The sequence below is a fragment of the Phaseolus vulgaris genome, chromosome 6 (assembly GCF_000499845.2).
Source record: "Phaseolus vulgaris cultivar G19833 chromosome 6, P. vulgaris v2.0, whole genome shotgun sequence".
NCBI lineage: Eukaryota > Viridiplantae > Streptophyta > Magnoliopsida > Fabales > Fabaceae > Phaseolus > Phaseolus vulgaris.
This window is the reverse complement of record NC_023754.2, coordinates 21,192,536-21,208,784: the sequence shown is the minus strand read 5'-3', so window position 1 is coordinate 21,208,784 and position 16,249 is coordinate 21,192,536. Positions and strand designations below refer to the sequence as shown.

At 29.5% G+C, this 16,249-nt stretch overlaps 2 protein-coding genes across 2 annotated transcripts; both read right to left on the bottom strand.

Moving 5' to 3' along the window:
* Positions 1-475: 475 nt before the first annotated feature.
* Positions 476-2,429, bottom strand: LOC137831807 (pathogenesis-related protein PR-4-like). Its single transcript, XM_068639627.1, has 2 exons — positions 1,851-2,429; positions 476-826 (listed from the first exon to the last, which is right to left on the bottom strand). Exons 1-2 carry the CDS (start codon positions 2,241-2,243, stop codon positions 626-628), a joined length of 594 nt encoding a protein of 197 aa, XP_068495728.1. The 5' UTR covers positions 2,244-2,429; the 3' UTR covers positions 476-625.
* A 2,522-nt stretch (positions 2,430-4,951) lies between these two features.
* LOC137831806 (auxin-induced protein AUX28) lies at positions 4,952-7,722 on the bottom strand. Its single transcript, XM_068639626.1, has 4 exons — positions 7,179-7,722; positions 5,557-5,946; positions 5,417-5,478; positions 4,952-5,325 (listed from the first exon to the last, which is right to left on the bottom strand). The coding sequence occupies exons 1-4, from the start codon at positions 7,505-7,507 to the stop codon at positions 5,288-5,290; spliced, it is 819 nt and encodes a 272-aa protein (XP_068495727.1). The 5' UTR covers positions 7,508-7,722; the 3' UTR covers positions 4,952-5,287.
* Positions 7,723-16,249: the final 8,527 nt, after the last annotated feature.

The following is a 16,249-nucleotide window of genomic DNA, read 5'->3' as shown; positions in this document are numbered from 1 at the left end:
GTTTCTGGTATAAGGATTGAGATACCCTGAAATACCTTTATTATTTTTTTTCTGATAAAAAACCGATAATCGATAAAATAGAATAACAATAAATTTTGATTAAGAATTATCTTCATCAAATTTTAATTTGAGCCTTATAAATATTGAATTTGCTTAAAACTAATAAAATAATAATTACATCATTGTTACTATTAATACAACTATTGGATGCAACATACACATCTAAATCGGATGTTATATATGATATTAGTAGGAAATAAAGTTAAATCCTATGCCTAATTTTCTTGTCCCTCAATAAATTTGATTGACTTAGATTTGGCATCTAAGTCAACTGAGTTAGCGTCTTTATCATGCACTAAACAACCTAACCTACCCTAATCCTAACTAAGTCAACGAATCACTTATTTTATTACGCAAAGTAACCAACGACTCTTCTTCTTCTATAACTCTTCTTTATGAAGGACTAAAACCAATATTTAAGAGTTTTGAACTAGTCTCTGCGTCACTGACAGTGCCCGCAATATTATGACATTTATTAGCAAGCAGAGTCAACATTAATAAACTGTAATTAAGAAAGCTTAATGCATATTAATGGAACTCTGCACTCTGATATGATATGATAGATTCAATTAGGAGCATGGAGGGCAAGGTTGAGCTCGTTCCCACAGTCCACAAACTCATAGTTAACAATCAGATGGCCACGTTGGTACCCTTGCCCGTTCGTGTCCAAACGGTTGAACACTCCCACGTCCAAATCCAACCCTCCATTGCTGCACTGATCAACAATCCTCACTGTTGTCTGTGCTCCAGTTCCAGTGTTCGTCACCTGCATCATCACAATCCAACACAAAACACATTTATCTCTTATATATTAGAGGTATATTAAAAAATCGATTTATAAGATAAGGTTTGTATTTATCTATTTAATATGAAATGATTTAATCTTTAGTTGAGGTTGAATCTTCAATATTTCTTCTCATGTCAAGACTTTTTATCTTGTATGTGAGATTATATATTTATAAATAATCTAGTAACAATTCGATAGCAGATGACTTAATAAGACAATAAACTCTCTTGTTTTGATAGATTCTAAATGACTCTTATATCATATTAAAAAATATACTTTAAGTCTAATTCAACCTTACACTACAAGAAAATCATTAAATAGAAACTAATTTTAGAGACAAAAAATAATTAGTTACTATAGTGATTAAATTAGAGACCATTATAAAAACTAAAAAAATTATTGGTTTCTAAATTAGTTTCGACGAATAGTTTCTAAATTGTTATTTAATTTGTTACCAAAGTTTTTGCTACCAAATTTAGAATCTAAATAAGTTGTTGTTAAAACCTTGATAGATAATTAGATATCAATTTAGAAATTATTTATCAATATTAGAAACTAATTTAAAAACTAATAATTTTTTTAGTCTCTAATTTAGACACTATTGTAACTAATTATTTTTAATTTTTAAAATTAGTTTCTATTTAATGATTTTTTTTTAGTATTATAAAATTAAATTATACTATTAATGTATTAATCTCTAGATTTAGACACTATTGTAACTAATTATTTTTAATTTCTAATAATTTTTTTAGTGTTATAAAATCAAATTATACTATTAATGTATTGATCTCTAGAATTTCCAATAGTTTACCCCAATTATATATTATTAAACGTCTTAATTTTTATTCAATATTTAATTTCCAATAACTTATCTCACTTATATAATATTAAATATTTTTATCTTTAATAAACATGAAATTTTTAACAATTTAATCTATAAAATGTTGTTAACTACACCAATAACCCAGAAAAATATGAATGAATGAAATTTATGATTACGTACCCGCAGACACCTTCCACAAGAGTCTCTGCCAGTAGGGCCAACGGGGCCACAGAAAGCTGTCCAGCCATATTTGCTGCGCCAAGCGTAAGATTTTCCGGCATCCCAAGTTGAGCAGTAAGCACTCACGGCGTTCAGATCCCACCCGTGTTGCTCTGGTTGGTAGTAATGATACGTGGCCCGAACATTGGAGGCGCTTCCACCGCTGCCCCAGCAGTTGCTCTGGCAGTTCTGAGAGGGTGAACAGTATTCTGCGGTGTTCCCGCACCACCCGAATTGGCTGCAGCACAGGTTGCCGGAACATCTACTCCCGCCGGCTTGACGACCGCATTGTTGGGCGGTGGCGGTCACAATCAAGCAGAACAATAGCTGGATCACTACTCGAGCTTTTCCCATCTCTCTCTCACTTTAAATTCAGAACTTTTCCCAAAGTTTTGCTTGCTCTCTCTTATTTATATTAAATAATTGATGCAGAATAGTCATCGTTTTCCACTGGATGCATTTCCCTTCATTTATGTTAAGACACCATATGCACCAAGTCCACGTCACCGGCGGCTATAATCTATACGTGGCAACTTTTACGAATGAGAGAGAGAAGTAAAATGAGATAAGAATGGCTGCTAGAGGATTGAGTTTCAGACTTGGTCAACCTTATTTAGTTACTTATTTTTGTTCTTTAATTTTTTTATATATGAAATTTGCTTTCTATTTTTAAACATGAAAAATATGAATTTCATTCCTACTTATTATATAAGTAAATTTTTTATGTATATAATTAAAATCTTATTATATTTATAATACTTATTCCTTTTTCAAATTCTCAGTAAGTATTGGAAAATGTGTATTTAAAGAATAATTCTTCAAATAAAATGAAAAAATAAAATAAAATAAAAATATAAAACCATTGAAACATGACAGAATGGACAAATTGTATAATAAAATGAAAAGAAATCAAAATTAAAGAAAATGTTGAAAATAAGTTTATTAGGCTACTTAAAAGAATTAACAATGTTTTAGTAATTTAAAATGCAATAGAAGAGTGTGAACTTGACAAAAATATATAACTTGATATTTTGTTCTCATATCTCATTTAAAGAATCATGCATTAGTCATAGTTATATCCGATCAATCTAAGTATTATTTGTTAGACGAGGGTGTGCACACAATACTTTGTTCGAGGATTATTTGTCATATATATAAGATTAAGATGCGTTTGAAATCATTGAAATTTTTAATTTATTTTGGCAATTATTCATAGATACATAATTATTTTTATTATAATTTAAATTTTTATTTGAATGTAATAAAAAATATTTTTTATAAAAAAATATGTATGAACTAAAGGATTAAAAACTATTGAAAAACAATCATAAACTATAAATTTTTAAAATCATTAAAACTTACTTTTAAAAAATTATGTCTTGGATTAGTTTTATTACTTGACAATAAACATGTTTTCATAATGTTTAAAAATTAAACTCAATTTTATTATATTAATATGATTTATTATTTTTTTTTTCTTAATACAAGCACTCATTTAGGTTGCCAAAATGGCCTTCACCCGAGGACCCATTGACCAATCCACCAAAAGTTGAAGAGTTGGGTTGGTGTTTTCAACCTATTAGTCTCATTGCCAAATTCTTCTTGTACCTCCATACCTTATTCTGCACCTCCATATTTTTTTTTGATTTCAACAATATCCTTCAATTCAAACATAAACTAAAATTAACAAATGTCTAATCTACTACATTAAGTTCTTTAAAATATATATATATATAAATAAAATAAAAAAACTAAAAATTTCAAGATGTCTCAAATAAAGTTTCGCATAAAAAAAGCAAGTTAGTAAATATCATGTTTAAATGTACTCCCTTTTATTTAAAAAAAAATCTATTTGATGTTGTTTATTTTTAAATGTTAAGAAAAGTTAAATAAGAGTATAAATTATTTTAGCTAATTTGTATCATAAAAATATAAGTTAACAATGATAAAATTATTTTCCTTTGAATAATAAAAAATGTAATCAAATAAAATAAAAAAATATTTAAAAAATATGTTTATTTTTATTATTAGTTTGAGTAAAAACAACATTTTATTTTTTTTAAATTTTAGTCATTTTTTCATAAGTCACAAATCACGAAAAAAAGAAGAAGCTAGTAAGGTGAAAAAATAGAATACAAAACTAAAAAAATTAAATTATCTTCCCACTAGAGAAAGTTTAATACAACAAATATTTTCATCAACTTTCTCACTGACGTTTAAATGATAAAATTGTTATCTCAAACATTACGGTGAGAAAAAAATAAAAAGTGTTTATAAATGATGTATACGGCTGGAATGGGAGGTATGCATGTATGGTTATTTAAAAATGTGATGTTATATTAGTTATTTAAACCAATTTTACTGGTTATTGGATAAAACAACAATTGTTTGTATGCATTTTTACATGGTGAGGTACTTGAAATTAACTAAACACATTGGTAGTAAGAAAGTTAATTCTGGTTTACTGGCTTCTTCTCACTAACTTGGAAACATCTTCATCAAAGCTTTATGAACTTCATCTTTTTCAAGTTCTCGTTCCAAATTGGACATCCTGAACATTCATTCTCAACTTGAGGGACAATCTCAACCATATTCAATTTTTTATTTATCTGTTTTTTTATATAGTTTTCTGTTTATCTTTTTTTTATAGATGTCTGTTATACCCATTTTGGTTATCACATTTTATATATACTTATACTCTTTAAAATAATAAAAGTACGCAGTAAACATTATTATTTCTTAATTTTATTAAAACATTTTTTTAATAGAGGAGTAGAAAGGAAGAAAATAAGTGATAATAATTTATTTTGCAAGAAAAGAAAAGAAAAAGTATAGAGAAAGTGGAGAGTGAAGGAAGGGCAGAGGAAAGAAAGTGGAAACATGTGAAATAAATAGTGGAGCCCTTAACCAAAGGCTGTTCCACCAAGCACATGATCCAATCTGGCCCACCCAATCACTTTCTTCATCGATCTTCTCTTCTGCGTTGCTTCCTCAACCAACCAGATTATCATCACAAACAAATAAATTAATAACCTAGTTAATTCATACGTGTAGGCTGTGCGTAACCAAACGTAGACACTGTTCTTATTAGACATGCACACCAACGATAGACATTGCAGTGTTTTGTACCTAGGAACAAATCGGGCCCACATAGACATACTCCATTATTTCTTGTCCCTCATTTCCAACTATTTTCTCATATATATATAAAATACACAATACATATACAAGAAAATTATTCATAAAAAATGGTACCGACACATTATACATAATAACTTGCCTCCTATATTAATCAGACTACCCCTTGCTCCAGAAATCAATTCATCAGCTTCAATGGGTACCACCAAAGAGCAACAGAGTTTGGAACATAAACATGGAATTAATGTACAGATTTAACTCTAGCTTCTGTTCTTGCGCTTTTCCACTGCTCTGGGTGCTGTCAATTCAATAATTAATAAATTAATTAACTGATTAAGATAAGATAAGATCTTTTGTGGTTGATTTGAAAGTTGATTAAGATAACTAACCAAGCCCGATTGCCTCAGATCCTTTCATTATACGCAGGCGCTTGCAGGATTCCACGAACATTCTGTGAAATTATAGTGTTGTGGTTGATTAGAGGAAATAAAATAATGAGAAATGTAAAAGATGAAGATTTTAGACTCACTCCCAGGGTACGTCACCCACGAGCATCCAGTCTCCATCTTTGTCTTCATAGGTTGGTACATAATCAGAGCCGTTGAGAAAATCAATCAACTTGGTCTCGTTCATGAAGTCTTTCATGCCTTGGGATTCGCACTTGTCAATGGTGAATGAACTGAACATTTTTGCCAGTGAATCCGACAGCTCTTGATAGCTCTTGTACACCTTCAAATCTACCTTACGTAGATAGGGAGCACCGTCCATGCTCACCTTAACAAAAGCTGCTCCCGTGTTCCCGTGGTTCCTGCCACTTGTACCACCTTGTACCTCCTCTTTGTTGTTGCTCTTTTGAACATTATTGTTAACTATGTTCTTTCGGAATGACCTCACTGGTGGCCAACCCACCACTTGTGCCCTGAAAATTCACCACAATAAACTACATCAACAAACATGTAGCGTGCGCGAGTGATCTGCAAGCTGCACAAATTTGACGGTCAAGGCACGGAAATAATTGGTAAGAGCCGTGTGGTTTGAAACTTTGAATTCACTGTGGTTTTGGTTTAATAAAAAAAAAAAGTTGTGGCTAAGTTGGGGGGTTATTGGGGCATATAATAATTGCTTGTGTTGGGCACATGCTTTTGGAATTAATGTTAATGTTAGGCGATGGGACAGGTGCGTGGACTATCCTTTTCCTTTTTGGCCTTTGATGGTTTGAGTGAGAAATTGTTGGGTGGTTGAGAAAAGGTAAGATTCCATGTGTCCTGTCCTTTTCCTCTGTCTACCCGACAACGAACCATGCCATCCGCAAAAGCAATCCACCCAAATTTCTGCATCCTCTTCTACTCCACCACTCCTCACTTTTTCTTCCTTAACATCTCCACCACACTTTCCCTTTCCTCCAACCCCTAATTACATTTACACTCTCCTTTTTACTTTCTCTACCTTTCACTCCAACCAATAACCAAAATCATCCTTCCTCATCATATACATCTCCCTAATTCACTATAATATATACATCAACTTCTCATCTGTCTATAATCATTAATTAACTTGTACCCAACACTTTCATAGCAACAATTTATCAGATTTACAGTGAAAAAACTTTTATCAGATCAATTTCTATGGCATTCACTTATACAATATGAACAAACTTTTAGAAAATCAATTTCTGAAATCAAATCTGCGTCAATTTATATACACTATAAAAAGGAGCAGTATGTTAGATCTCCAACAAAAAAGGATGTTAAACCAAAAACAATTTTCCTTCTGAATTCTAAACAAGGTATAAGTTACCATATCTCATATACAGTTTCCGTAGCCAGTTCCATCACAGAGTTAGGTACCAGCACTACTGTTTCATTATCTGTCTTACCAGTATTATTCACCACCAGTGCCAAACCACATGCATTAATTGAACACAAGAATACTATAATAAAAGCAGCAAGAAAAAGGAAAAAATTGTTATATAAAAAATTATTCGCAGTAGCATGTAATAAGTATAGTTTCTTGTAATTTATATATAAAATAAATAAAAAAACTGAACATAAAAACTGTGATTGAGTTGATGTTATTTCAGACCATTCAATAATTTGTGATAAAATAGGTCAGAGGCAGAAAAAATTTAAATAGGAAGGAGGAGAAACTAACTTTGCAGGTGGCTTTGCTGGGTCCTTAACAGGAGGAGAAGAGGGTGTAGTAGTGTTGGCAGCAGCAGAAGCGGTGTTGTCTTTGGCCATGTCGGAAGAGGGTGTGGCGGAGACATTGTTTGAGGTTGAGGAAAGGTTAAGCTTCAAATCCACGCTAGCAGTGGTTGTATCGGAAAACCCTCTCTTCCCAGTGAAGGAAGCAGAGGAAGTGTTTCTGATGAGCGTGGACTCGGTCTCGTTTGCACTCAGCGGCAACCCGAGTCGCAACTCGGTTTCTTCGAAATCGATCATCTTGTACTTGTCACGCTCTGCCTCCATAGCAGTAGTCATGAATCAAACAATTAATTAAGTAATTAATTAATTGGATATTAAACAGCGCAGGAGCAACCTCGGGAGTTCAGAGTTAGTTGGTGTCGGAACAGAGGTGCGTTTGATTGGGCTTTGGAATAGAAACCTGAACAGTTTGTTTGATATGTGGGGAGGAGAATTGAAAGAAAGAGGAGTGTTTGGAATAAGGTTTTGGTGATATATGTTGAGAGTGTGGTGTGTTTCAGGGACATCGGGCGGTGGATATCATCCCACGTGTGAGAGATTCTGATGGTTGGATTTTCCGCTGGTTGTCGGGTGATGACGTCATGGATGATGGCATAAAAATGGGAATAATTGAGTTTGGTTCTGCCTGCCTTTCCTTTGTTTGCAGGCTCCACACACACACACCAATTATTAATTCCATTTAGCTAAACATGGTAAAGCACAACACTATGTGCTCAACACAACTATGTCCCTTTGATCACTAATGTCTTTTTAAACATAATATTCTATTTTTATTTTGGATGATGATACTAAATAAAAAAAAAACTCATTCGACATTCTGAATAATAATATTTAATTTATTTTTAATTTAAAAAATTAATATATATTATTATATTATTAAAGTGGGATGTTAAGTGAATGTAATTCATTTAAAGGATAACAAATACTTTTTTCATTATTATGAAAAGATATTACTTTTACAGTCAAATTCATTCATTTATAATCTTTCCAAATTTTCTTTTCTCACGTGTATTCACATTTCAGTAAAAAATTATCTATCTTTATACTTTTTAGTAGTTATAATATAGATCAATTTATTATTGAGTTTTTAACATAGGACTCTTTTATTATTTCATCGTTAGACCAGTTATTTTCGTTTTTCTCAAATTTGATGCAATCCAATTGATTTAATTATCAATTTTCGAAGAGAGAGGTAATGTGAAAGAACAATGAAATGCACACATAATAAAAACAGCGTATGCAACAATTGTCACCGCCACACACTAAAAATGTGAGATACAAGAGAAAGAAAGGAAAAAAGGAAGGGGAGATGGATCAACATTGAAGAAAAGAAAAATAAAAATAAATATATTTTACTGATCGGAATGAACAAGTCAAGTCACACTAATATTACTTACTAGGTAATTTGAATTACATTAAAAATAAATAAACAAGTCAAGTCACACTGATATTACTTACTGGGTGATTTGAATTACATTAAAAGTAAATAAGAGATACGTGATAATATGAATCAGAATAATTTTTCTATAAATTCAGACAACATTTTAATAAATTCAAGAAATATGAGATAAATTATTTAATATCGATGCAACAAATATTGTCCACGAATGAAATAATATACTACTAAACACTATAAATAAGTTTTTATTATAAATATTACTAACTCTTATACAAAGTACTTAGATAATTGCTCAATACTATCTAAGTCTTAAACTCTCGATCGATCATCAAAGAACTATAAAAATACAAAATGAACGAAGGTGGAACAACCAAATACGAAATAATGAATAAAAAAAAGAAAGGACAAACGACCAAAATACCAAAACATGAGTAAAAAAAATAACTAAAAGGTTAAAGACTGAGATTCAGATATTATTTAAATTCACTAAATTAATTATATATATATATATGATGGGGATAGAGGAGAAAAAATTCACGTAGTGGCTTAAATATCACTACACAATAGCTTTTGTTTACTTTTAAATTTAAAAAAAAAAAATGCTAGAGAGAAAGTGAGAAATCTTAAAGCAATGATAAGACCGTAATTTTTAGTTAAAAATGATTTCGTTATTTTTTTATTATTTGGTGTAGATGACCTAGCTATTGCTTACTATTAAAATATTTTCTCAAAGCTTACAAAATAAATATTTTTGAGAATGCTTTTTAAGAATGACTATATCTAACTATTATTATTTTTTAAAAACATCAAATCGTCTCTAATTACGATAATATAACATTTATCGGCACACGTTTTTATCATCTTATTCATAATTTATAAAATGAGAACGCAATAAAGACTCAAATTGCAAGGTCACATGCAAATGGCAATCATGCATAATCAAACAATTTTTATTAACTATTAAAAGCTAATTAAATAGTACAGCTTTCAAAAATGACTATTATAGATGCAACCAAAATAATACAATAATTAAATAAATCAATCAATTAAATAATAAATAAAATTAAGAATTCTGAACGTTAATTAAATTAAAGATCTTAAATTGTAACCATAATTTTTTTTATCAAATTATAAATAAAAGTCTTCAAACTCATGGCAATAACACTAATATCCAATGTTCTAACAACATCAAAAGTCTCCAAAAAAAATTAGCTGAAATAATTTATAGCATAAATATGAACATATTTAACTAGAACAAATAAATTGTGATGATGATAAGGGTATCGTAACATTATTATTTCATTTTTATAATTATTATAGTGACGTTTACATATAGGTACGTTTAAGTCTTGAAATAGGTGATTAATCGGTTAATCATTTCATTTTTTTATATTTAAATTTAAAAAATTATACTAAAGATCTTTAGTATAATTTAATCGGTTAATCTCCCATTGATTCAAGAGTAAAATACCTTATAATATATAAATAGTTATAAATTTAAAATATAAATTAGTTAAAATATTTTATAATATATATATTTGAGTACAAATTTCATCTTACTATAAAAAAATATTGTATAATATATAACTAGATAACTAAATTTGTATTAGTTGAATTTGACAGTCTAAATTTTTTATAATGGAAGATTGTGTAAAAGAAGAAAAAGAGGGAGAGATAAGGGTTAAATAAATATAATATAATATATTTATGAATGTTGTATGATACTTATCCTTTTTGTCCACTTTGCGTGGCCGCCATATAAAGCGGTCCCCTAGAGAGGGTCCAACAACCGTTATTGTGAAAAGGTTCATTGTTTCTCACTCATGCCTCAACAACACTCCACATTTCACCTTCAACAACACTCTTCACTCTTTATCTCCTCTTATCATTTCAATCAAATACTGTAAATAAATAACTTCAAAACCTTGGTGCCCACTTTAATTATGTATATCTTCAATCAATTTATATTTAATTAGGTTAAATTCTTTCTAAGATGATGATGATGACGACTTTGGGAGTAATAGATTATGACACAGAGAAAATCCTATCTAAGATCGCAATGCTCAATTTACACCATTATAAGAACTAACTTATATATATCTCAAAGAGAGAGAGAGAGAGCTAAAAAAGATGAAACATAATTGGTGAGAGTTGAGTTGCAGTGACAGTGACTGGTGACACCACATGCTTCACAAGTTCAGAATTGGAACCAGAGCATACCTTGCTGGACAGTCTTCTGCATGTCAAACATTTTCGATAACCTTTTTTTGTTGGATAAAAGCAGAGAAGGAAGCTACTTACGCTTTTAATTGATCATGTGTTAAGAATTTTCAAAAAGTGTAGGTGTGGTGTGCATGAGCATTGAAAGGAGGGCCATAGTGTATAAATGCTACAAGTAACGAAATAAGATGCAAATGCATGCATTGCACCAACCAAAACCCTAAGGGACCAATGAGAGAGTTAATATAAGGGTGGAAAGGTGGAGGTGTGAGGAGGAGCAGCAAAGAAACAAGAAGAGAGAAAATGACGTGAACCAGAGAGAGGCCCAAAACCAGTGGGCTGTCAAGCCCCATCGTGCGTTCATGGCATGGGCCCATCTACTACATCCTTATCTGTCTTCTCATTATCCCAGGCCCCACACCTCCCTATTCAATTCAATTTTCAAACTCTTTTATCCCACCACACGTGTGCCATTTATGACCTGATGTTGATTTTTTTTGTACATTTTATTTTCCTTCTTCTCATTCTTTTCCTTATCCACTTTAAAATAATGTATTTAAATTTCTCCATTTTATAACAGCTTCTCATATAATTATCAATGCCAAACAAATTTTTTCTTACACGAAATGGGAATATGTCCTCATCGATCTTCTATCGTCTATTCTCAATGGATCTAGTTTTCGATCTTGAGTATTAGTTTTGCTTAAGGACGGTATAATTTATCCATTTAAAAAAAAATATATATCTATTTTAATAATTAATTTATAAAGTTCATTATAAAAAGTTCGCGTTGAGAATTATAAAATCACATTTAGAAATGTGAAAGGTATAAACAAAATTAACTTTTTTCATTCCATCTAAAAAATGTGTAAAATCAACGCTTAAGATGCAAAATGAAATGAGCTGTTTAGTTGAATATTCAAAAGCTGGCTGCAGGATGAATTCAACTTAAATTGGATTGAACATTTTATTTTATTTCTTATCTCTTGAACATATTATAACTTTTATCAGGGGTAACTAAACATTTACCAACACAGAGTTATAATTTCAAGTTCCTTGTTCTTATATTTTATTTATTTTATTTTGATTGGAATTCATTGTATATAAAAGAAACTAATTATTAAAATTGAAAAATTTAATTACGAAATTATTGAATTATGCAACAACTTTTTTTCTACTTGTTCTGAAATGAAAAAAAAGTTCCATCTGTTACTTAATAGTGTCCTTTAAAAAGATTCATGTTTTCATAGTCAATGTGTAGAAGATGAGATTTCTTTAAATTGAGGTCTATTTGTTTGAGTACGTAAATTAACAAGAAAATTGGATAAATTGATAATTCCAACATTTTCAATCCACCAAGCGAAATTGGTAGTTTCTTGATCACAACTAGTTAAAAGTTAAAGTTCTATTAAAGAGTGTTTTCACGTGATAGAACCTCTTCAAGGAATATAAAGTTTTCATGAGACTGATTTTGAGTTGTCATCCATGCACGAATACCTTCGTTTAAGAAAATATTTTTAGTGTATAAAGTCTTAAATCTATTGCACAGATTTCTTGAGAAACGAAATCATAAGCACGTAGGTTCAAGGACGAACCAACTATCCCAAGAACACTCATTCATAAACGAGTTACTGGTACAAACAACATAAATAAATGTAACCAATGCTTATTAGAGAAAAACAACCCCAAAGATTTGGGACCAAAAGCGATTAACAGTAATCATTGAATAGGTTTTTTTCGGGTTGGGTTGGGTTAAAAGCACAAAATGTATTTTCACCATCACCATCTTCAAATAAAGTACTTTCTACCGTTGCACCATGAATAGCGCATAGTAGTGCAACACCCAATACAATGACAACTCCCAGCATATGAAATGGGTTTAATGTCCAAGTATGAAATCTTTGGAAAAATATGATGATTTGAAAATTAGCTGCTCCATTAAAACTAGGAGCAAAGAATCAACCAAACTGACCCAGTGGATAAATAAGGAATACATAAACAAAAATAACAATTGGACCTGAGAATGCAATTACATTATTATAAGGTTGTAATTGAAAAAATTGAGCAAGTTCAGATTGATGTAACATGGAACGTATTAATCCAAAAGCACCATGGAGAACAACAAAAGTCCACATACCATCTAACCAACATTAATGGGTAAAAGCTCATTGTGATTAAGTATATTTGGGATGGTGTAATTCTATTATTATTTTATTAAAATAGGTTAAATTTAAATGTTTTAGAAATGTGAGTAAATGTAAGTAGGAGTTTATATTTATTTTGAAGTGGTCCTTCTAAAATTATTTTAGTTTTGACAAAAAATAAATAAATAGAAATAGTCTTCTAAAACAACGTTAATCTTTTTGTATTTTTACAGAAATCATATGATTTTAAATTTTTTTATAATTATATTTCTAAGCATGATTGTTGAAAATCTCACATCGACTAGAGATTATGACATTTCATAGTATATAAGTGGGTGCAAACATCACCTTATAAGTCGATTTTATGAGGTTGAGTTAAGTTTAAAGTCTAATTCTTAATATAGTATCAATGTCATTTTGAATCTATCATAGCGATTGTTTGTTGGGCTTTTCAAACCACCCACTATCGGGTCATCAGATCACCCATAATATATAGTCCAACGCACGAGTTGGTAGCCTCGGCGTAAGGGAGTGTGTTGGAGATCCCACATCGACTAAAGATGAGTACAAATAGTTTGTATGAGTATTCATGTTTATAATTGTTAACATATATTCTTGTATATTTTTTTAAACTTAATTTAAATACTATGATGTGTATTATTTAACTATTATTGCTACTTTATTAATATCAATTTCATCATTGATTATAATAACTTGTGAACTTTAAATTACTGCCTTATCTAATTTAATGATTTAAAAATATTGATATACAATCTTGATCTGTCTTTAATTACACCCACGGGGATAGAGGAGGAAATCTTCAAAACTCTCTTTTTTTGGAGGGTGTTTCTCCCTGCACCTCTACACTTTTCTTCCAGCACCCCTACATTATTCAAAAATACCAAAACTACTCTTTACAGTTTGAAATGTTTCCCAAATAGTGGTTCCGTAAGCAAAGGATATTTTCAAAATAAAAAATATGGAAGAAAAAAAATCATTCCAAAACATTTTTTTCGAAACACATTTTTTTTATTTCCTAATTTATAAATTCAGAATTTATAAAACATGTTCTGGAAAAGATATTCCAGAAATATTTCGGAAAGAACAATCTGGAAGTCATTTTTTAAAGGGGAAAAACAGTCTTTTCTGAGAGTGAGGGGGTGCAGGAAGAAGTTGTCTTTTTTGGAAACCTTTAACTGTTCAAAAACTTTTAAGCTGCCCATCCCAAAATCGCAGTGAAGAAGGGGAAATTCTTTCTGCACCTCCATGCATTTTTGTGAGCTCGCTTATATATTGAAAAATATTTAAATTATATATTTTTATTGATGTTTTATTTTTAATTTGAAATTTTAAATCTGTAGACTTTCTATATTATAGAATTCATAACTTAAATTTTGTGATTTTATATTTTAGATTAGATTTGTATTTTAAATTATACATTCCAGATTTGTAATATAAAATATAAATTTTGTATTCTAAATTATACAATTTAAAATATAAATTTATTTTAGGTTATACCATTTAAAATAGACGATTTTGATATTTTTAAAAATATGGAAGAAATCTTTGAAGAAGCATATAAATTGACATGGGCCAGTTGGAGGTCCAACACATCATTTAAGATTTGAATAAATGTGGGCTAACATTAGAGGACAAAACCCAATAAGTAATTGCTAGCATACTTCTCTTCTTCCACCCAAACCATTAACCCTAGCATTGGATTGAGGTTGGACAAAGCATGTATATTTTTAGCACCACCCATGCCCTCTTACTATAAATACACATACTAAAATTACTAAAATTATTCTAAAATTTTAAAGATATTTTAGTCATAGATAATCTAAAAAAAATGTTTTAGAAACATTGGAGAAAGTATCTTAAATTATGTAAGCTATTATATAAAGTGACACAATTCTAAACTAATAATATATGAGAGAATAATTTTCTCAAAAAGCAGTTGTAATATACAATTTGATATTACGTTAGATATTAATAAAATAGTTTGTAAAAAAAATCTCTCACTCTGTCTAAACTTTAATTAGCACACCTTATCAAGGTAAATAACAGATGTAATAATATTGCATATTAGTTTAAAAAAAAAAATCACAAGCAACCAATTATTGTGTGATTTTCTTTCATGACTTTCTAAATGTCTATAACTAATGTATGATTGCACCTCATATATTTATCATTTTTATTTTCACTACAATTAAGAGTTATCACTTAACATTGGTCGAGGGTATAGTGAGGTTTACTTATAATTTATTGATACGAAACTTTGGTATTTTTCATTTTTTTACACTTTTAAGCTACAACTTAACAATAATAAACAAGTTAAATTGTGAAATTTTTCTATCTTCAACAGTAAAATTTACAAACACAGAATAAATTTTATTCAATCAATTATTTTCATAGATTAACTTTTGTAGATAAGAGCAAAAGATACTATTTTTACATCATTATTCTTATTTCTATAATAATAAAGACGGATTTACATTTTTTTTAAGATAACTATGTAGTAAGAACACTTAGTATCTTGTATCACTACTAAAAACAGAATGTAGTTGGCATTATATTTAACGTTTTCAGTGGTTTTTACTCATACTAAATGTGTATCTCATAACACAATTTGTATTTTCTTGAAAAGAGCGTTATCGACAGTTTAGAGTAATCATTGGAAAAACAAATTTTTTCAACGGTTTTGTAAATATCCATTACTTTCTGGCTTTTTTTTAAACCCCTATTACTTTCAGGGTTTTTCAAAAATCCTCATTAATTTAAAATTTTGTATTTTTATAAATTTGTTGTATTTTTTTAATAATTTTTTAATGTACATAAATCCTGAAACAATTAAAAAATATAAATGTCAAATATTTAAATTTTTTCTAAAACTCAATTGTTTTCCTAATGTCATATATATATATATATATATATATAAATGAAATCATCATTTTAATTAGAATATAAAGAAGTTATAAGCAGACATAACAATATGTCTACTCGTTAAAATATAAAAACAAAAAAAAGAATCTAGTCATTGCTTCAAAATACAATACCCAAAAATACAAACAGAAGAACAACTCTTTTATCCGCTAGTGTTTTTGCATCCACTTTGAAGAAAAGCATATTATTATCACTATTGGTATTCTGCTAAAGGAACAAACATTATACTCAAGTAAAAATGACGAATTTATAAAAATACTTAAAATTTAATTAAATATTAAATAAAATAAACTGGTTAATCTACAAAAACTC